The 22400-nt window shown below is 41.3% G+C and overlaps 1 protein-coding gene and 1 long non-coding RNA gene across 11 annotated transcripts in view; one reads left to right on the top strand and one right to left on the bottom strand.

Moving 5' to 3' along the window:
* LOC309516378 overlaps positions 1-2351 on the bottom strand; it is a 70940-nt gene extending 68589 nt beyond the window's left edge. Inside the window, exons 1-2 of one of the 5 annotated variants that reach the window (XR_014212852.1) lie at positions 2153-2351; positions 786-852 (exon numbers count right to left, since the gene is read on the bottom strand). This is a non-coding gene — a long non-coding RNA (uncharacterized lncRNA). The other 4 variants (XR_014212854.1, XR_014212853.1, XR_014212855.1 and 1 more) reach the window with 4 other exon arrangements.
* Positions 1917-20408, top strand: MEIOC (meiosis specific with coiled-coil domain). 6 transcript variants are annotated; one of them, XM_082194776.1, is made up of 8 exons: positions 1917-1993; positions 3509-3637; positions 6960-7120; positions 9869-9973; positions 10465-12310; positions 14162-14296; positions 16726-16906; positions 18766-20408. In XM_082194776.1, exons 2-8 carry the CDS (start codon positions 3596-3598, stop codon positions 18993-18995), a joined length of 2700 nt encoding a protein of 899 aa, XP_082050902.1. In that variant the 5' UTR covers positions 1917-1993; positions 3509-3595; the 3' UTR covers positions 18996-20408. The 6 variants fall into 6 exon arrangements, with proteins under 6 accessions (XP_082050902.1, XP_082050901.1, XP_082050900.1 ...); XM_082194775.1 differs by lacking the exon at positions 1917-1993 and adding an exon at positions 2479-2622; XM_082194774.1 differs by lacking the exon at positions 1917-1993 and adding an exon at positions 2483-2633.
* Positions 20409-22400: the final 1992 nt, after the last annotated feature.

Genomic DNA, 22400 nt, shown 5'->3' with positions numbered 1-22400 from the left:
TCCCACTTGGGCCCTGAAGGGGTTAATATATACAGTGGCACCTTGGGTTACATACGCTTCAGGTTACATACCCTTCAGGTTACAGACTCCGCTAACCCAGAAATAGTGCTTCAGGTTAAGAACTTTGCTTCAGGATAAAAACAGAAATCGGGCTCTGGCGGCATGGCGGCAGCAGGAGGCCCCATAGGCTAAAGTGGTTCTTCAGGTTAAGAACGGACCTCCAGAATGAATTAAGTACTTAACCCAAAGTACCACTGTACTCCACCATCACAAGCAACATTTCCATTAGACAACAGTCAACCAGCTACAAATCCACCTAACAGTTACCTCATCCAGCCCTTATTTTACCAGCTTCTCTGCAAGAATATCATGGGGGAATTACTAAACTCAAGATACACTATGTCCACAGCATTCCCCTAATCCACTAAGCCTGTAACTCTATCAAAAAAAGAAATGAGATTTGTCTTGCATGACTTGTTTTTGAGCAACCCATGCTGGGTCTTAGTAACCACAGCATCCTTTTCTAAGTGCTCACACACAGACATAATGTTTTATTATCTGCAATGGATGATGGTATCATGGGGCCTGGCAGTGACAAACCAGGAACAAGACCTTGGGTCACAGTAGCTAGCTTGAAGATGTTGACCCAGTATATGGCAGCTGTGGAAAAGGCAAATTCTGTGCTAGGGGTTATTAGGAAAAGAATTGAAAGTAAAACTGCCATGTTATATAAATCTGTATCACAACTGCATTTGAAATACTGTGTATGATTCTCAACACCTCACCTCAAACAGGATATTGGAGGGTTGGAAAAGTATAGAAATGGGCAACCAAAATGATGGAGAAACTTCCCTATGAGAAAAGGTTGTGGCATTTGGGATTTTTTCAGTTCAGAGAAAAAGCAAGTAAGAGGTGACACGAATGAAGTTTATGTGTGGAAGGTGTTAGTTTTTTTGCCTTCTTTCATAACATTAGGCCCTTGCAAAACTGAATGTCAGGGCAGATATAATAAAGTACTAGCACTTCTTCACACAGTGCATAAACTACGGAACTCACTCCCACATGAGGACAGTGAGGGAGGATTAGGAGGATAAAGCTATCTATTAGTGGTTACTGGCCATAACAACTGTATTCTACGTCCAAGGTCTGAGGCAGTATCCTTCCGAATACTGGAAACCACGGTAGGGGAGAGTGCTCATGCGTTCAGGTCCCACTTGCGGGGTCCCCATGGGCATCTGGTTGTGAAAACAGGACGATGGACTAGTTGGGCTACTAACCTGACCCAGCAAGCCTCTCTTAGGCTTTTATGTGACTCGTCTCTGGCCCTGTGGAGACCCCTAAAATGGTCAAGGTGCAGTGGGACTTTCCCCATAGCAAATCCTGCACACAGTGTATATGCAACATCTTTCCTTTTCACATTTATTTTTATTTTTTGGGGGGGTGGGGAGGAGAATATAGGGCTGAATCTTAGTAGCCCAAGCGAAATCTTTCGCTTGCCCGCAGGCACAAACACTGCACCACAGCCCTGCTCCTGCCTCAGTCCTTCTCACAGTTCCCCTTCCCCATGCTATGCATTCACCATCTGTGGGTTTACCTCAGGTGTTTTTTGTTTGTTTTTTTGTTCAGTTCTTTAGAGTGACTGGGGAAACTCAGCCAGATGGGAGGGGTATAAATAATAAATTATTATTATTATTATTATTATTATTATTATTATTATTATTATTATTATTATTATTATTATTATTATATTTAAAATTCCGTTTTTAAATCTACCCGCTTCTCTCTCTCAATCCCACCACATATTTCCTCAAGCTGCTTCCCCCTCACACTCCTAGCCCCCTCTATTTTTTTCGAGCGGGAAAAGGCTTGAAGCTTCCACTCCAACCGCCTTTTTGCTTATCACCGGGTGAACAAACCACTTTCCCGGCTTCTCATTGGGCAGGCGGCGACGCGTCCAATCGCGCGCCAGGTGTCCCTCGGTCCGCTGAATGGGGTAGGCGGAAAGGGGCAAAAAACAATGGAGAGGTTGCGATTGGACGCGCGGGCTGCCCAATGCGCAAAGAAGCCGGCGCCGATCTGGGGGTTTGGAGGAGGAGGAGGAGGAGGAGGAGGTGGTGGTGGTGTGCCCTATATGAACATGGGATTGGCCCACCTCTACGGAGACGGACGTCGGCAACCGCCAGTTAACGCGAGCAGGGGGAGGGGAGGCGTGCTGGAATCACACTTTTGCCTCGGGCTCGCCCTCTATTGGTGGCCCTGAGCTCCATACCCTCGTGGTTAAATGTCTTGAGACCTGAGGGAGGAGGAGGCGGGCCTACGGGGGAGGAGAAAAGGGAGCGGAGGGAGGAAAGTCGGCGCCTTATTGGCCGCCCGGCTTCGGGTGCCGGCCAATCGCGCGGTGGAGGGAGAACCTCGGCGGGCCCCTTCTCTGCCACCCGGCCCTCCCCTCCCCTCCCCCCTCCCTGTCAGGCTTGGTAACGGCTGCCTTGGCTGTTCTCGCAGCGCCGTCAGAGCCAGTCTGGGCTGCAGGGTGAAGGGAGCTACCACGCCCCCCTGCGCGGTCATGGCGGGGGCAGCGCGACGCCCCTCTTTGGCCCCTGGTTTCCCTTGAAGAGGGGGCGGGTGTGTGTGGAGTGAGAGGCGCCCTTAAACCTGTGTAGGGAAGGGGATGGAGGTGAGGGGGTGGCCGAGCGGAGGGAGAGCAAGCGGCGGGGGTTGCTCTCTCTAGGGCGGGTAGGTTGAGGGGTGCGGGTCGCTGAGGGGGCAGAAGGGCCCAAGGGAGCCGCTGAGGGGGCGAGGAGTTGAGGCGCGGGGGGCGCTGTCGAAAGAGTGAGGGGTCTTGAAACGGGCGGGGGCTGCGTCTGGTGGGCTCCCCCTCCCCAGAGAGTGGGAAAGCAGCTCTTCCGAGTTAGGTTTGAATAGGAAGGTGGAGGGGGTGGTGGAAAGGGGTCGTCGGAAGGGGAGGAGAAACGGGTGTCGGGCTGAGGAAGCAAGGCGGGAGTGCGGAGGAATTTGGGGAAGCGGACGACTCGACAAGTTCGGCGTGGCCCTGGGATACCAGAACCGGGACACCCGGTTGTGTGGAACCAACTGTTGGCCAAGCCGTGTGTTTTTTTTTATTTTGTTTTCACATCACACTTTCCCCCCTCATCTGCCTGCTATTTCTCAGTTGTTCCTCGGCAGAGAAATGATTGCCTTCAGAACAGCGACACCTGTTTGGCTCTCAGTCGGCTTAGTTCCCGAAAAGCAGAATTTGAGAGAGTCAAAGGCACCTGTGAAGTTTCTCCCCTTGGCATATATATATATATATATATATATATATGATTGCAGATCAGGCCTCGTTGATACTTTGGAGAAATGGGGAGGGGTGTGTATGTAATAGACTGGTTCTCTCAAACTCAGCATAATAATGCAGTGTGTAGGCAATCCGAAGGGGGGGGGTGTTGGTATCTGTAAAACAAACAATTTAGATGTAGGTTAATTTGTCTTTCCACTTTTTTTGTCTCAGCCCAAAGTAGCATTCAGAGGCACCAGCCGCTATTTGAATAGTGCAGAGTCCAGTGGAAGACTGACGGATGTGTTCAATAACGTTATCATGACAGGTTGCAGCTCCTTCTATGATTGCTACAAATTGCAGGTTCAGTCAGTTTTTTATCAACTTGAGATAATTTTCTTTTAGAAATACATTAGAGAGTTTTCATAATAAAGCATTATGTAGCATTACACTATTAGCATGGTTCGATTTGATTTTACTGGCCTGATAATAAACACTGTATTTGAAATGCATTAGAGCTGCTTCTCATGTGATTTCTGTACTTGAGTAATAACGGTACTATAAATTAAAGTAAGTATCATGTTGGGGCGGGGGGGGAGGGGCACGCTCTTTATATGTTACTCTAGTTCTGTGGTATCCAAACTCCCATCCTCCAGGGCAACTTGAAAATTCCTCAGATTCTTGGCAGGCTACAATTATTTTTATGCCTGTTGTAGAAATTGCAGTACATTGTACTTGATTCTGTAGAATTTTTAATTTTTACCTTTATTGCTCCTTTTAGTTCTTATGTATTGTATTTGATTCATTGTATTATAATTTAAAGTTCGTCAGATTCAAATTGTAGTCCAGTAAAATACAATATAAGAAATAAAAGAAGAAATAAAAATACAATTAAAAATCAGTATGGAGTGACTATATCATCTTCCACCTTCAGCCACAAATTCAGACACGCTGCAGACCACCTGAATGCAGCTTGCAGACAACAGTTTGGGAACCCCTGCTGTACTCATAATGCTCATTTCCTTATCTGTGTCGTACGATGATATCCAGGAGGGCAGCGGTCTATAGTCAGTCTCCTGTCATATCCAGAAGAACTTGGAAGGAATGGGACTACATGAAATACTTACCCTTCTAATGTGTTACATTTCAACACTCACTTCTAAGTACATGATAACTCATTATAGTTGAACTTAAGTTAAACATATTTAAAAACTTGGGTGAAAAAGCATATGCCCATGTTTGAATGGCAGTTAACTCTATTATTGTCAAGTTCTCCAAGGAGTTCCAGAGTGGTGTGTATGGGCTTTCAAGCTGTTCTGAAAGGTAAAGAGTTCCTTTTTTCCCCAAACACTGCTTGGGCGTCTAGTAGAAGTATCCAATGTTTTCAGTGAATAGTGGACTTGCTTTCTTTTAAATTATCTTCACACCCCCAATTGCTGTATTAGTGTGGTGCCATGTCCTCTAGTTTGATGAGCTGATGTGCTGATGCAGCCCTGTAGATTGATGATCCAGGTTCAGAGGTAGTGTTTGACTGAATACCTGTTTCTGGGACAACAGTGTGGCAGGGCTGTTTCTTTCTTGCTCTGTTAACTAGATGGTCATTTAGTTTGAGCTAATTTGAGCTAGTAGGGTACCTCTTACTTTCTTGTAGAGCTACATCAACTGCCCTAGTAAGCTACCTATTGTATGGAGTGCTAGACAAATACAAATTGTGATATAGAGAGGAAGGTTCATACTTCTCCATACCATGAATGGCTAGCAGTGTACAAACACAAAAAGGACTTTCTCTGGCAGTACCTCATCTCTGAAACCCTTCTGAGGAAGACCAGGCATACTTTTTGCAAGCTATGTTCAGGAAGAATTTGAGTAATTTTTTATTTCTTAAGATCATTGGAAGGGGATAGGTATATATAGGCACTGTGGTTTCTATAACTAATCCTTAATTATTGAAAATTGTCTCAATGGATTTTATGTTGTTAGCTGCCTTCAGTACTCTTCAGGAAGAATAGATGGGGAATAAATTTAATTAATAAATAGCCCCATCTTTCAGTGAGAGAGTAGTACACAATATCTTAACTCCCTTCTGACTGCAACTGCAAATAAAATAATATATCCTTTAAAAATAAAATTTCTGAATAGCTAACTATCTTCCATTTGCTTCTCAGCTAAGCATCCAGTTCTGATAGATAATTTACAGGCATCCTAACTTTTAATGGGATTTAAAAGAAAGGTTTAGCAAATTCAGTTTAACACTTGCATATTAAAAGTTACTACTTATCAGATTGTCCATAATGAATTCGTGCAACCATAGTTGCTTCAAACATTTTCGTATTCTCACTTAGCCATGAATTGTCTAGCTCAGGTGGGCAGAAGGTAGATTACTATCTTCTGAAAGATCTTGGAGTAATCTGCTCCAAGTATAGTAGTTTGGCAAGTATATCTGATTCTCACTTGTTTAACAAATAAAGAAAGCTTGTGTGAGGGAAATGAGGGATTTTTAATGGAAAAGTAATGTAAACTTAGTTCTGATAGAAAAAAAAAGATTTAAAAGCCTGAAGTAAAACCTGCTTTAGGTCTTATACAAGTCTTGTCTCTTTAGCTCCTTAGCAGTTGGTATTGGTTGTTAGACTTGATGCTAGAATATAGAACTAGAAAATATTTCAAATTCATTTTTCCAAACATTAAAGAGAATTGTAAAATATTTTGTTCATTAAAAGTACTGTATAAATGATAATATATGTGAATGAACAGCCATGGAAACTGAACAAGCAATCATTTCACCAATTAAAATTCAATGCATAAGGCATAACTCCGTTTTCATTTTCAGGTATCACAGTGCACTTATAAGCTTATATTTCCCATGGAGACAGAAAGTGTTGTATACCACATAGGCTTAGGCATGCAGCATTACACACATTACTCTATTGCTGGATGTTTTCCCTGGACATCACACTTTCGTGCATCCAGTATACAATATTGGATTAGGATTACTTCATTGGGGTCATATGATGAACACATCGCTTTGACATACTTTACTCATTTACACAAGTAAAACTGATTGCACACTGGATTATTTAGTAATAAATGAAATCCAAATAGAATTCCCCATAGTACAAAGTGTTGTATAATAAAATTTAGCCCAACAAGTATAAATTATCTTCCACTATGCAAAATCCTGCTGAATTGTGTTAAGTTTCAACAACAAATTCCCTTTAACTGGGAGAAGTAATAACTTACTCCTACCTCAGAGATTAATTTGGAAACAAATTTTATTTAGTGTTGTTTACTGGTTTTCTTAGAAACTAAAAAACAGAAGTATGTTAAATTAGGGAACATTATCTCTGGAACTGCGGGGGGAAATACTCTCAAGGGTTTTAAAGCAAAATGTAGCTATATTTGTGGTTGCTATTATATACCTTTGCTGTAGCCTATTTCAGATCAGTAAAAGTCCCCGCCCCCCTACCCGTCAAAGTGGCTGAGTAATCTCTCTTTAGTGTGTTGTGATGTGGCTCCTTTGCAGTAGTTGTGGGGACGACTAGTACTGTCTGGAATCAATTAGCTGAACTTGATGGCCTTTGGTCCTTTCCAACCAATTTATTCTCAATTTAGGAAATTAATTATGAAATTAATGCATTAAAATTAATATTTTTAATATTAATTTTCTCTTCTTGAATTTAAAATACAGAGTGAAGAGAATGTAGACTTACGGCAGACTTACAGTACTTCAATTTCTACAGCTTCTGAATGTTCAAACCACGCTGATTCATCTCTTTTCTATGTCCCATGGTCTACATATGCAGATGATATTAAACAACCCCCTAGTTCTCAGATTAGTGTAAAGAACAGGTACATAATTTAACTGTTATATGACTAGGAAGAGAAAATTGTATGGTAAATAGTTTGCTTATTTTCATTGCATTAATTGCTAGTTTCTACAGGACTGAAGGGTACAAATTGACAATACATGTCCAAAAAACATGATGTGTTTTTTGGAGAGAATTTGTGAATGGTGGGTTTTTATTTTTCGTGTTCAGAATCCATCTTGACTCTATAGTTGGTGTCAGAATTGAGTTCTTTTCAGGTCAGGCTAGCAACTCAGAAGTTTTTTTGCTTTTTGATGTAGAATGCAGCTATGCTCACTTTCTTTAATTTATATTGCTTTGATTTGTTCCATATATTGTAAAGGTGTTCGTCAGGCATCAGCCACTTCATTCTGTTCTTACCACCTATTTATAGCATATGAGAATGAGCAACCCCTCTGAAGCTTTCCTGATTGGGTCTGGGTGGGTGTGGAAATCCTGAGCCAAACTTAGAACTCAGAAAGGTGTTATTATACCCTCTTCTATACCCCAACCACACTCCCCCTGCCCAAGTCATTGGCAGGAGCAGCAGAGGGAGTTGGAAAGAAATACTTCTTTCCTTTTCTCACCCCCCTCAGTCTAATAGAAAATGGATTTGTGGCTGTAGTTATTTCAAGAGCTCCTGCAGATGCATGAACTGTAAGAACTGCATCTTCCATAGTTCACTGCACCCCATCACACTTGGTATAATCTACTGCACCACATCAGTGAAGGCAAAAGAAGAGGGGAGCAAGCGAGCGAGGGAAGAGAAAATTTATTTGTGCTTCTGTTGTTTTTCCACTAATGGGGGAAGGAAGAATGTGGGAAGGAAGGGTAATGTTCACAGTGCGTAGCAGGGATGGCTTTAGGGTGTGGAGAGGAGTGGCAGATTTTTATTTGAGTGGGAGAGGAAGTTTGGAGTATGTAAAATAGGAACCTTTGGCCCTCTAGATATTGCTGAACTACAACTTCTAGCAAGCATGGCCAAAGGCAGTGAATGATTGGAGTTAGAGAGCTGAAGTTTCTCCACACTTGCTATAAAACATACCTTTCCTTTTGAGGTGGGTTTTCCAGTGCCCTGAAATATTCTTCTGAGCCTGGCTTGGGAGAAATTTGCCAGCACCACTAGAACTGGGTTAGTGTACGGCATATGTCAAAGGATAGAGGTGTGATTTAGATGATCTTGAGATCCCGGTATAGCCCATTGAATCTATGGATCCTTTATTTGGAAACTTTCCCAGTGTTTCATTCTTCCATGGAAATTTTCTATTTCATATATTTATTAGCAACAATGAATGGGAGCCAAATGCAAATACAGCATTGTGCAAATACAATATTAGGCAAAGTTGGTAATTTCACATTTCTAGCTTTGTTTATTAAAGTAAAATAAACATGGCCAGTAAGATCAGTCTAGGGCATAAGAAAATTGATACAAATTACCTGAGTTCAAAATCTTGTGTTAAACCACACCACTGTTTATCAGTTGATTTACTTACAACATAGTAACATCATTTTTCTTCCTGCTGCCTCAACTTGGAGTGGGGAAGCTGGTTCACCAGGCTTTTACTTTTAGCTCACCATGCTCTTTTTGGCAAGCCATGCCTACCTGCTCCATACATGACATCAGGTGTAAGGCAGGTAAGGGCAGGGCTTCAAAGGAACACTTGGGAGCTTAAAATGAGTTGCCAATTGTTCCTTTGCTACAGCAAGACATGCTTTTACTGCCCATTAGCTGATGGGTGGCAGAGGCAGCCTTGCTCCAAGAGGGTTAAGCAGTTCTAAACCGCTGAAAAGCACAGGTGGGTGGGACCTCCAGTTTATCAGCAGTTTCAATGGAAACCATTTCTCCATCCCTATACTGCTTCTTTGACTTCTGACAACCAGAGGTTCAAGGAGCAGTGTGGGACTGTTTGAAAGCTCCTTTGCAAGCAGCCCCACTCTGCTGTTTGAACCTCCTGTTTTGAGAGGTTCATGTAGCAGCATGGAGCTATTTACAGACTTTCAAACAGTCATGTACTGTGCTTTGAAGTCAAAGCTCATTGTCACCTGATATCACGATGATGGGTGAGTGACAGGTTGGTGGACCTGCTCACTTGTCAGATTTGGCCCAGCAGGGGTAGGGAGATAAGGATCTGACCTGCCAACCAGAAAAAGTTTCCCACACCTGTCCTTGGGGTTTGCCTGCAGCAGGGATGAACACATTGTATGTGGTTCAAGTCTGCATGCAGTCAAATATGCGCAGACTGCATGTGAGGCGGACAAGTTAAATTATTGAATCATTTGTATATTCCACTCATCGACAGGTTTAACATGCTGTCATTCATAATAGTCTGCGGGAATTCTGAACCGCAGGCTCTCATAATATGTCTGGGTGTACAATGTACTATAAATAATCTGAACAAAAAAAGAACTTGTTGGGCTTCAAGTCAACATGATGGTTGTGACGTGGGTCTTTGACAGCTTGGGAAGCAGCACAGTCAAGAGGTTAAAGGGATTTTGATTTTCTTCCCCCTTTTGTAGATGGTGAAATGTCTCAGTGGTCTACACTCAGCCTTTACATTCCATGCTAGCTCTCAAACAATCTGTTAATGTGTGAGATCTTTGTGGAACACAGGCAGTTCTAAAAGCTGCAGTTCCAGGATATTGTTGATTTTTTTGGTGTCAAATGTTATAGCTAGAAATAATAGAAATGTAAATATGAATATAGGCAGACATTCTTAGCAAATACTTAACCTACTTTTCTCACCCCACTTAGGATTCAAACAGAAAGAAATGACTATGGCAGTGAAACAGACTTATATGGACTTGTGTCTAACATCTTGGAAGAACAAGATAAATCTCAGCCATATTTTGCTGACGGGTTGGTAATATATTCAACATAGGATAGTAATTTCCTACACATCTACTCACTTTTTCCAACTGCTCTTGTTCCACTGACAATATCCTGCATCTGCCATCAGTTGAAGCTTGTAATTTCTGCTGCCATTATCAAGAAGGCAGTAATGCATATTAACCTGAATCTTACATTTTTTATTAGTGTATTTGTGGTTTTGGCAAGTACTTTAAACAGCTTATTACACATCATTCATATATAAAGATGTGCATTAAATAAGTGGTATGCCAACTACATGCAGACCTCAAGTATCAGTTTTGAAACCCACCCCCCAAAAAAGTTTAGTGTTATCCAGCTTGATACATGTCTCTGGCTTTCACAGTCTTCATTTGTAATTATACCAATAGCTCTGACAACACACTGGCCATGGGACATACCAAAAGTAAAAACAAAGATTAGTATAATAGGTTAAAATCTATGTAAGGAATTGCGCAACTGTTTATGTTTCATTCTTGTAGGGCGTGCGCCTCCAACTTAAAATCAGTATGGCCTGTGAGCACAACCCGATTTACAGACCACCCTGACCTGCTGTCGGAAACAAAGAGGCCAATAGATGGAGCCATCCCTCAACAGACTTTTTATGGTGGAGAAACTTTGCCCGTGTCTGACAAACAGTATATGCATGCTGGTCCTGTAGCATTGCAACAGAAAGTGGATGACCTTTACCATGGGCTCACTAACATCGACATTGATGAGCAATGGCTGTACCCTTCCAGGAATGATCATGTCAGCTGTTATAATATTCAGAACAATGAGAATGCAAAGACACCACAGTTTCAAGACTATTCATATGTGAAAACATGTTTTGCCCCACAAACCAGTCTTTTAGAAGCAATAAAAGAATCAGGAGCAGATACTTATGCTTATGGAAGGGATAAGGTAGGTCCTAAAGGACATGATGCACAGGTGCACCAAAAGAGAGCTGAGATGCTTCTTTCACAATTTAGTAGATATGGTGAAAGTGCAGATTATTGTAGATACCTGGATTATTCTCATCCAAATAAAACAAAGCATAATAAAAATGCAAATTATAGTGTTCAAGAGAGTAAAAAATTACCAAGTGGAACACCCGAGTTACCAGCTTTAGATACTGATAATTATAGCAAACTTTTTCAGAATAAACCAGCTGTCCAGAAGAAAATGGAAGATGTCTCTTCAGAACAGCAGAATTTTACATTTCAAAAGACTACCGGACTCATGTCAGAAAAGCAGTTTGTGAATGAAAATTCATTTACCCCTGACTTTGGTTTAAAATCAGATTTTGCCCTCAAATCTCACACAGCTGTTTCGGGGAGTGGTGATTTTGCAAATGCTACAGAAAATTCAGAATATTTCAAATCACTGAATATCTTATCAACAAACCCAGTAACTTCTTCATCAGGCACAAATCTAAGGCCAACATGGATCAACATACAGACTAAAAACAGTTCCTCCATCCCTATTCGGAATCAAAGCACCTTGATAAAGTTGAATAATCATTTAACTGCTGGTTCAAAAGGTTCCAATCATTCTTATGATTTTTCTCAGTTGCCATCAAGCAATGCAACTTTAAGCAATAATTTGTTGCTCCAGAAATATTGCCAAGAAAACCCCACAGTATTTTCCGGTTTTGATTTCAATGATAGCAACGCTGGAGACAGAGTTCAGTCTGCCGGTCATACAGAAGGACTGGGTAAGGTAGCAGAAGAAAGTCTTTTTGAGTCCATGATTGACAAAAAAGTCAAACCAAATGGTTATTGTGATAACTATACGCAGCAATATGGGATCATTGAAAATGTGAACAAGCACAATTTTCAAGTTAAATCACAGAATGGACATTATGATGCTGAGGACGGACAAAAACATCTAGATGGACTGTCACAGAATACTTACCAAGATTTACTGGAGTCTCAAGGTCACTTCAGTAGTCACAGGCAAGGAAGTGGAGACAATATTGTCAGTAACCGTGTGAACCGCACTCAGGCTTCTTGCTTTTCAAACAATTTCATGATGGGTGACTTGAGGCACAGTCCAAGTGTTCCACAGCTTAATTCAAACAGATTTCCTTTGAAATCTACCCATCCTTTTGGGCATTCTGTCATTCCCCTGATGGATTCTTATGATTTGTTCTCCTATGATGATTTAAGCCACTTGTACCCTTATTTTAATGATATGATGTACGGAGACAATTCTTTCACAGGCTTCATGCCAACATTTGGATTTCAAAGACCAATGAAAACTAGGAGTGGGTCAGCCAGTGAACTTCATATTAGGTTGGAAGAATGTTATGAACAATGGAGAGCTTTGGAGAAAGAACGGAAAAAGGTAAGAAGAAACATGCATATCAAAAGGGAGTACAAAACGGGGAGTAGATACAGCAGTGAACAGAATCTTTGAAATTACTTAATAAGTATATTGAGTAGTTTCAAATATTCTGTTCACTACTGTATCTAAGAAACAGAAGGATTAGGCTAAGCTTATAGGAACAGCTTTCTTATCAATGCCTAGGACCAGGGACATGGAACAGGTTTGGGCTGCTCAGTCTTCAGTCCTGATCAATTGGAAATTGCTGGCACAGTTGTTTAAACCAGTACTACTTTAGAGAAGGGACGTGGGTGGCGCTGTGGGTAAAACCTCAGTTCCTAGGACTTGCTGATCGCATGGTCGGCGGTTTGAATCCCCGCGGCGGGGTGAGCTCCCGTCTTTCGTTCCCAGCTCCTGCCCACCTAGCAGTTCGAAAGCACCCCTAAGTGCAAGTAGATAAATAGGTACCGCTTTATAGCGGGAAGGTAAACGGCGTTTCCGTGTGCTGCGCTGGTGCTGGCTTGCCAGAGCAGCTTCGTCACGCTGGCCACGTGACCCGGAAGTGTCTCCGGACAGCGCTGGCCCCCGGCCTCTTAAGTGAGATGGGCGCACAACCCTAGAGTCAGACACGACTGGCCCGTACGAGCAGGGGTACCTTTACCTTTACCTTTACTTTAGAGAGGTCAAGGTCTTGTTTAACTGTTCGGTAATCTGATCCTGGTTAAAACAGCCTCAAGCTTGTCAGAAAACATAAATGTAGTGCGGGTCCAAGAACTGATAGCTTTGATTGCTGCAAAACCGTTTTGTGGACCACTTGAATGGAATTTGCAGGCAAGAGGCAATTTAGTTTCTAGCCTCTAAAGCCCAATAATAATAATAATAAATACTTCTGACAGTTTTCCTAACATTCCACAATTCTATTCTAGCAGCCTCCTTTGAGCACATATTCCTGCATTTTTTTTGCAACATAGTAGCATTTTAGAATGTCACTTGTGCTTGCTGGAGCTAAATCCTTTACTTAGCTGTATGATGCAGCTTTGATTGCCAGTTAAAAGACCTACTGTATTGGCCTCACCAGAATATAAACTGCTCCCTTAAAATTCTGCAGGCACTCACATCACACCCGTTCTGTTTTACCGTATATCTGTTTCAGCAGTGATATCGTAAAAACCAATTTTTGTAAGGTCGCAAATTTAAGCCACACGTTAACTTTTCACAGTCGGAATTTGTAAAAAAAGAAGCTTATACTCAGGCCAATATGGTATATACATAATGAATATTCTAAATTGTTGTGATACGTTTTTAGTTCTAACACTGTTCCAATATAATTGGTGTTTGGAAGTTAATGAACATTAAAATATGCCCGTTTTACTTTTTGAAGGCTCTGAATGTAATTTATGGTCTGTTAAAATTAGTAGGAAAACCTTCACACTGACCAATGTAGATCTAAATTGTACCCTTTCTACAGAATGCTGCATAATTCTTATTCTCTGCAGGGAGCATGGCAACATTTAGTTAGTTATTTTGCAATACTTTGGGTAACAATATTTATGTTTTGTTTTCAGTTTGCTACCTCAGCTGCAGGTTTGTTTTATTTCTTGAGATCTTGAATTATTCTAGTCCAGCTCAACACCCTTTGTCAAATTAGAAATAGGTTGCTGAGTTTTGCAAATATGTGCTATAGGTTACTACAATATTTTTTATTTTCAGGAGTTTGGGTTTGGCTTCACAACTGAGATGCCACTAATGGCTGTGTTTCAAGTAGATACCCTCATCATTTGTATCCCAAAAGAAGAATAAATCAAGTTTCCTATAATATACTCCCCATAATTTACCATCTTTAATATGACAGATTAATTGTATCTTTTCCAGACTGAATCAGCTCTTGCCAAGAATTACCCTGGGAAGAAAGTGTCTAGTACTAACAACACTCCAATTCCAAGACTGACATCAAATCCATCCAGAGTTGATCGCTTAATTGTGGATCAGTTACGAGAACAAGCCAGAGTGAGTTATTTGATGTCAAAATACCAAATTTTGACTAGTTTGGACCTTCACGCCCAAGACCTTATCAGCCTCTTCTGCTCCCCAAACTGGCATAAGTATGCCTCTAATTCTGTCTCTCCTGAACATTGGAATTGTGATGTTAGATGTTCCAAACACAAAACATATATGGTTGTTGGAGGGTATCCGCATACGGGTTGTTCCTCCCAATTGTTCCAGTTGGGAGGACAATGCAAGATAGCTTTGTGTACTCCATTCTGTGTGAGGCAGAGCCAGTCCTAATTCCAGTTCTATCTGTCTACAATTTACAAAACCTTGGCAGAGGCAACAGATTAAAAAAAGGAGACATTTTGTCTGCTTCTTGGCTTCAGACCCCTACTAGACTGGTCTTCACAGCGTAGGAAACCCCAGCAGTGCCTTCCCTGATCCTCGAGCCCTTTGGGAAGCAGAAAGGTTAGAAAGGCAACACACTCCAAAGTCGGACCATTTCATCCATTCCTGAAAATTGGAACAAATCACACAAAATGAAATGAAAACACAGGGCCAAACTACATGTGTGCAAATGGAAGCTCAATGGCTTCTTCTTTGCTTTGCTCCAAAAGCTGCTTGAGAAATGGCGAGGAGGCACTTAAACCTGTCTCCATCTCAAATTACCTCTCTAAGTGAAATATGACAACCTTAATGGGGCTGAAGTTCCAGGCAAGTTGGGAGAAGTGATGTAGTAGATCAGAGGGCATCAGAGATGTCCTGTTTCAGTCTTGTAAAGCAAGGATTGGATTAGTACCCAGTGCACATGAACTCACATCTTACAGCAGGCTGCACACAAGAATACCTGCACATTCAACTGTAGAAAAGGTGTTTGGTTGTAGGGAGTGGGAATTGGAAAAAAGGGAGAAAAGTTCAAAAAGTTGGGGAAATGATTATGTAGTTTGGTTCATAGTCTTCTGACCTACTTTGGATTACTTGATTAGCAACGCAGCGCTTATCTTCTGAAAAGTCATTTCATAGGGAAATCTGGTCATTTTTCACCATGCATTTCTTTTGAGGTCCTGATCCAAAATGGGTTATCAAAACTTTTCCTTTGCTTTCCTGGCCAAACCTCCTGGCACTGTCCTTTCTGAAGCTGTCAGTGTAGTTCTTAATCTGTTTTCTGTAGGTTCCCACAGCCAACCTGGTAAACCTCCTATAGCCTAGTCTCCTTTCCTTGCCCCCAATCAAATCCATATGTTCCTTCGTTGAGTTAAACCAGATATATTTCTTTGCCTTAGAACTGCATGGCTTTGCTGGCATGAAAATGTGGTTCTCTCATGTAAAAAACCCCAATAATTTAACAGAATTCATTGGGAGCTGGGATTTTTTCCTTCCTTGGCGAATTTAGTTTTGATTGATATATACATACAGGCAACTCAAAAGTTCAACAAAGGGCAAGGATGTAACAATTCAGAAGTGTGCCTTGAATTTATGCTATTTGAATTTTAGTGCTTGCTGTACTTTGGGGAAGAACTTGGTTGTGCCTTGCTGGATTCAAGAGGGTAATTAGCAGTGAAGGCTGATACATTAGAGCACGCCCATCAGTCTTGATTTCTCCAGGCCCACCTGCCTTCTCATTTACAACCAGTTCCAGAGGGTGGCTGTGGCTATCTGCTTCCCCCTTAGCTTCAGTTTTCCCTTAGTTGGTGCCACCTCCATTTGGTGTTGCGCCCCTTTTAAAGCAGAGGTTGTATGGCCATCTGTCAGGGGTGCTTAGTTGCAATTCCTGCTGCATTGCAGGGGGTTGGACTAGATGACCTTTGGTAACACCTTCCAACTCTACATTTCTATGATTCCCACCCTACAAGTCCCAGTGACCATCTACCACCACTGGTGATAAAGTTTGTAGCTTAAGAAACATGGTTTTATATTTATGCATTGTGCCTTGATAAACTGACAATTAAAAAAAAAATCAGTAAAGCAATGCATTATAATTTCCTAGAACTAACCTTTAACTAAACCACTGGTGTACAGCTGAATTAAACTTCAGTATTACATTATGGCTTTGGTTCTAAATACCCATAAGAATTGTCTAAGACTACAGTATGTTGTTAAAGTGAATTAGGAATCAGCCTTTTCAGTGCCAGGATAGCATTACTTAGGAACCCTATATAGGTTTATGTTAAGATTATTTTGAAATCAACAGGGTTCAAAACTTTAGCTTCTCATTTGCATCAGATGACCTTGAAATGCTTAGATTAAAAACCCCATCTTGCTATATGACTTGGGGATCTGCTCTTTGAGAAACACAAGACCAAAAGCTAGTTACATGGTTCTGATTTAAATGAGATGTTTGTAGCTGTGGATTTATAGACAGACATCAACAGACCTCATAAGAACTGCTTTATAGGAAGGAAGAGAACTATGAAAGAATTTAAATTCCTGTTCTTTAATATTTGCAGGTTGTGACTCTGCTGGGAAAAATGGAACGCCTGCGAAGTTCTCCTCTTCATGCTAACATCTCTACTGCTCTTGACAAGCACCTGGAAGCAATTCACATTGTGCAGTCCCGTAGAAAGGATGAAATTGTCAATGCTTCACATCGGCAAAGACAAGGAGCTCCCAGATGTCAAGATGATAGAGGTGCACTTTTCTTTTAATATTTGTTCTCCCAGTTTCTCTGCCTGGAGCCGTTTTAGGGCTTTTGTCCCAAATAAGAGAGGCATGTTTAATATTTGTTTGAAAGTTACACACCTAGCAAAGAGTAAGCACATTGTGTACTAAATAACAATTTCCAAAGTAGTATTAGATTCAGTAGGATTTCACCAAGGCTGCTTTGGAGTACAGTGGTACCTCGGGTTAAGTACTTAATTCATTCCGGAGGTCCGTACTTAACCTGAAACTGTTCTTAACCTGAAGCACCACTTTAGCTAATGGGGCCTCCTGCTGCTGCCACGCCGCCGGAGCACAATTTCTGTTCTCATCCTGAAGCAAAGTTCTTAACATGAAACATTATTTCTGAGTTAGCGGAGTCTGTAACCTGAAGCGTATGTAACCCGAGGTACCACTGTAAATGATTTGAGCACTACAATCCAAGAATTGCTGTGCAAGCAAGTTCTTTTGACTATGGTGTATTGACTGCTAAATCAGCTTACTGCCATATACTGCAAGTCTCCCCTGGCACTTTTGGGTTTTCATTACAGTGCTAAACATTGGTACAAGGTTCAGAGTTGAGATGCCAGATTACTTGATGCAATGAATCCAGAATGTCTTCTGGAATTAAGGAGTGGTATTCCATCATGTACGTTGGTTCTTCTTTTGTGCTGTTCTTTTTTACCCAGGGGCCAGCAACCTTTTTCAGCCATGGGCCGGTCCACCGTCCCTCAGACCATGTGGTGGGCTGGAATATATTTTGAGGGGGTTAAATGAAGGAATTCCTATGCCCCACAAATAACCCAGAGATGCATTTTAAATAAAAGCACATATTCTACTCATGTAAAAACATGCTGATTCCCAGACCGTCTGCAGGCCAGATTGAGAAGGCAATTGGGCCACATCCGGCCCATAGGCCTTAGGCTGCCTACCCGTTTTTACCCACCATCTGAAACAGTGGTAATGGGAACACTGTGATTTATGTTAGTGGAATGCAGAAAAAAACACCCCACCACTCTTTCTTAAGGAGAATTAGGAGACCCAAGCTCCTTTAAGGAGCAAGAACTTGTACTCACAGATGTCTTCTGCACTCACTACTTACAAGGGACTTCATGGAGAATTTAGTCTCTAGGCCCTGCCAATAGTAGGATTTTCCAGCCTTTCATCATCCCTAAGAGTTGTTTATCCTTTATAAGACAACTAGAAGAAGAAGAAGAAGAGTTTGGATTTGATATCCCGCCTTTCACTCCCCTTCAGGAGTCTCAAAGCGGCTAACATTCTCCTTTCCCTTCCTCCCCCACAACAAACACTCTGTGAGGTGAGTGGGGCTGAGAGACTTCACAGAAGTGTGACTGGCCCAAGGTCACCCAGCAGCTGCATGTGGAGGAGCGGAGACACGAACCCGGTTTCCACTACACCACGCTGGCTCCAATAACTATCAGTTATTGTTTACATGACTTGTAGGGAAAGCTGCTTCATTCATATTATGCTTGACTGATTAGCTCAGAAATCTTTATCTCCTTGAATATCTCTTGCAAATGGATTATTGAAATAATGGGAGGTATGCAAAAACACAAATGTGAGTTTACCTGCTTAGCTGTTCCTTTTTGCTTCACTGAGTCTTTGAAGAAGTTCCTTGTGGATTGTGTTCTTTAGGGGGAGAATGTGTATTTGGCATTCATAATTTGCATACCTTGCATTTCTACCACTGTTCAAACTGACAGGAATTATTCTTGTACAACAGCCAGTGAAAGCAGCAAAACATTAATGCAGTTTTCTGTGCTAAAGTACACAATTTTGAACACTTCAGAAGAGTAGCAACATCAAATATTGTTTCCCCCCCATCTCAGATGTTTTTGCTCTTGCGCTGGCCATTAAAGAGATGTGCACAGCAACACGCAAAGCTCGCACTACGCTGTGGTGTGCTCTTCAGATGACCTTGCCAAAAACAACCCCGACAACTGGAACAGCGGAGGTGGAAAAAGCCTTACATGAGCTAGTCCTACCTGAAGATAAGACCTATGAACAGATGAATAGTGGCAACCCTGCGATCCAGAGGGGAGAAACAAAAAAACATTGAGGAAAAAATAGAGATAATAGATATGGATGTATTATAGCACTGTACTAAATATTGTAAATGAACTTTTAAAGCTTTCCTTCCAAATTAAAAGTAAAGAGATACGTGAACTGAAGTTTGCTTATCCTAAACCCAGCAGCTACCTGCTGAGTAGCTGTTAACGCAAGCCAAGAAGCCTTTGATGTTATCAGAATCAATATATTGACTGGGCAGATCTAACGTTATGTTAAATAAATCAGAAAGTTTTAAACTGCCAAAGTAGAACTTAAATCCATTCTACAGTGCAGGCATATGCAATGATCATTCTGCCTGTGTGATACAGTTCTTTTAGATTTCGTTAGTAATTCTGTTTTCAAATAATGAATTTGAATTACTGTCACATGTTACTGTGTGCAGTCTAGTAACAGATAAGTTTTGATTGTGATAGAAAAAGAATTGTTCTCTTTAGACAATGAGTACCTGGAAACAGGAAGGAAACAAAGCTAAACATACCCAGTATGAATGTTAAATGAAAATATTTAAAAATACTTATTTATGAATTTGAAATCTTAAGAATCTAAAAGAAATTGACCAGATTTTCTTAAATTAGTGATATTATATAAAGCCATTATCTAACCATGCATGTTAGGGAACATTAAAAAAAAACTTGCAAAAATCATTTGTACCTATTTTAAATAATATCAATATTATCTGTTAAAAGTATTTAAATGTGATCAAAATTACATTTATATAATTGAGCCTTTAGCAGTTGCACTGCAGCTGAAATAATGAATATTTTAACACCCTTGGTTTACTATTTTTAAAGAGGGTATCAAGAAGTTTTGAAGTGCACTTTCTTTGACGTTAACTCTTTAGCCAGTTCGGTTTGAGATTGTTTGGTGTATATTTTGTTTTCTTAGTTTGCTTCTGCATACTTTAGCACTGTTGAATGCTTGTTTTTTTTTTCTTAATATATGATCTTTTTATTGTATGTGAGTAATTTATTCAATTAGCATGTTATTATGTGGCTCAGGAGATCTTGGGTTTTAACAATCTAGCATGAAGATAAATACATAATGTCTGGATAAAATTTACTTCTCTACCCTTGGTTAGGTACACAGATATTTTAAACATCTGTGTTCTTCCAACTTTTAGAAATCCCGGTATGCTAAAAAGTGTAATCAAACTACAAATTGCCTTTAGATGATGTAAGGGACTGATTGAGATTGCAGGAGAAACTGTGGGGGACCATTTTGATCATTGATACGACTTTCCATGCTGCCCACATAAACTTCATAAGGCAGCAGACTCATACCACCATACCATAGTAGCCACAAAGATGGGTTGAGTTTTGACATTGATACGTTACATGTTATGAAAATAAATATTGTACTATCTTTACTCTCGCCTAATAAACTGGCTTTTTGTTGAAAAGAATGCTACAATTTCTACGTTTGTGTTCCTGTCTTTGGAAGTAATTCAGGCTCTTGCTATCGAGTTTTATGTCAAGCCTGAGGCCTCCATAGCAGATCATGTCCCTCTCGGTTTTATCATTATTTCCAAGACTGACCGTGAGTCACCACAATTATAGAACGCCTTCCCTTTTAAACAGCTTGACAAAAGTCCGATCTGAGCAACTTTTAGAAACCATGCAAGCCATTTCTTGTGAATATGTAGGTGCTGAGGTTAAGCAGGCATTCTGGAAGACTGGTGGCTGCAACTGTCGATCTGCACCTAAATTATAGACAGCTGCATACTAGAACACAAGGCAATACTTTCCACTTCATTTTTTGAAGTAAAATTTATAAGCTTCCAGAAGTCTGAAAGTCACATTAGAAAGAACTTCAAATCCGTAAGGCAGAATGCCCTCTGTAAATACCACCCATGAGATGCCTGGGCAGGCTTTTATGGGCTACACCTACAAAGACATGTGAATGCCATCTATTAGTTGTCAGATATTACCATATTTTTTGCTCTATAAGACTCACTTTTTCCCTCCTAAAAAGTAAGGGGAAATGTGTGTGCGTCTTATGGAGCGAATGCAGGCTGTGCAGCTATCCCAGAAGCCAGAACAGCAAGAGGGATTGCTGCTTTCACTGCGCAGCGATCCCTCTTGCTGTTCTGGCTTCTGAGATTCAGAATATTATTTTTCTTGTTTTCCTCTTCCAAAAACTAGGTGCGTCTTGTGGTCTGGTGCGTCTTATAGAGCGAAAAATACGGTAAGTGCCTTCTCTACTGTATATGGGAGGCGGGTGGCGCTGTGGGTTAAACCACAGAGCCTAGGACTTGCCAATCAGAAGGTCGGGATTCGAATCCCCGCGACGGGGTGAACTTCTGTTTCTCGGTCCCTGCTCCTGCCAACCTAGCAGTTCGAAAGCACGTCAAAGTGCAAGTAGATAAATAGGTACTGCTCCGGTGGGAAGGTAAACGGCATTTCCGTGCGCTGACTGGTTCACCAGAAGCGGCTTAGTCATGCTGGCCACATGACCCAGAAGCTGTACGCCAGCTCCCTCGGCCAATAAAGTGAGATGAGCGCCACAACCCCAGAGTCGGTCATGACTGGATCTAATGGTCAGGGGTCTTTACCTTTTACTACTGTATATATGGCCCACCTTTAGTTATTGATACAATAATGTGGAACACCCTAGAATCCACCTGAGATGAGTCTTCCATTTTTCCTTCCAACTCCTTGGTCAAACTTAATCCATCTACCGAAAGCAGTTTCGTTCCCTTGGCAACAAACAGCTTTCTAGCAGCTTTCTATAAATGAAATCATCCTTGGTCGCGCAAACACATACCAAAGATGGAGGGAGGTCTATGATGGTCCTGTTTTCAGAGGGCTCAATAGGTGCCTCATGAACAAGACATAATGTCCTTGGTGCCTCATACCTCAAGGACAACCTTCTCCTTGTATGAACTGACCCAGACACTATGGTCATCACGTGAGGCCCTTCTTTGTGTGCCTCCTTCATGGGAGGTCTAGAGGGCGGCAACAACCTTTTCTGTGGTGGTTCCATTTGTAGAATGCTCTCCCTAGGAAGGCTCGCCTGGTGCCTTCATTACATTACATTACATTAGGTGCCAGGTGAAAACATTCCTTTTCTCCCAGGACTTTGGCTAATAAAACAATATGTTCTTTTAAATGGGGGGAGGGTAGTGGTTAATTTTTGTTCTTGGTTTTATTATGAATTTTCTCATTTTGTATTTTCATGTTGTGAACCGCCCTGTGATCTTTGGGCAGTATATAAATTTAATTAATTAATTATAAGACAGAATGTGACCTTGGCAAACCAAGATTATGAGGTTCTTTTACTACTAGGCGATTTGCTCCATTTCCCTGGTCCCAGCCAGGCTCTCTCTTTTTCGTTCCCACCCAGGGCTACATTGTGCCAGGGTTTAGCTCAGGAACCTGTTTTCTCAAGTCAGATG

The sequence above is a fragment of the Podarcis vaucheri genome (assembly GCF_965113315.1).
Source record: "Podarcis vaucheri genome assembly, chromosome: 13".
NCBI lineage: Eukaryota > Metazoa > Chordata > Lepidosauria > Squamata > Lacertidae > Podarcis > Podarcis vaucheri.
The sequence above is the reverse complement of the archived record's forward strand: the minus strand, read 5'-3'. Positions and strand labels throughout refer to the sequence as shown.

Bases quoted from the DNA above. Each gene is read 5' to 3' on its own strand.
- MEIOC (XM_082194772.1), top strand. The intron at 3,638-6,959 runs GTTCAGTCAGTT...TTTAAAATACAG, and splicing joins ATGATTGCTACAAATTGCAG to AGTGAAGAGAATGTAGACTT. The intron at 14,297-16,725 runs GTGAGTTATTTG...TAATATTTGCAG, and splicing joins AGTTACGAGAACAAGCCAGA to GTTGTGACTCTGCTGGGAAA.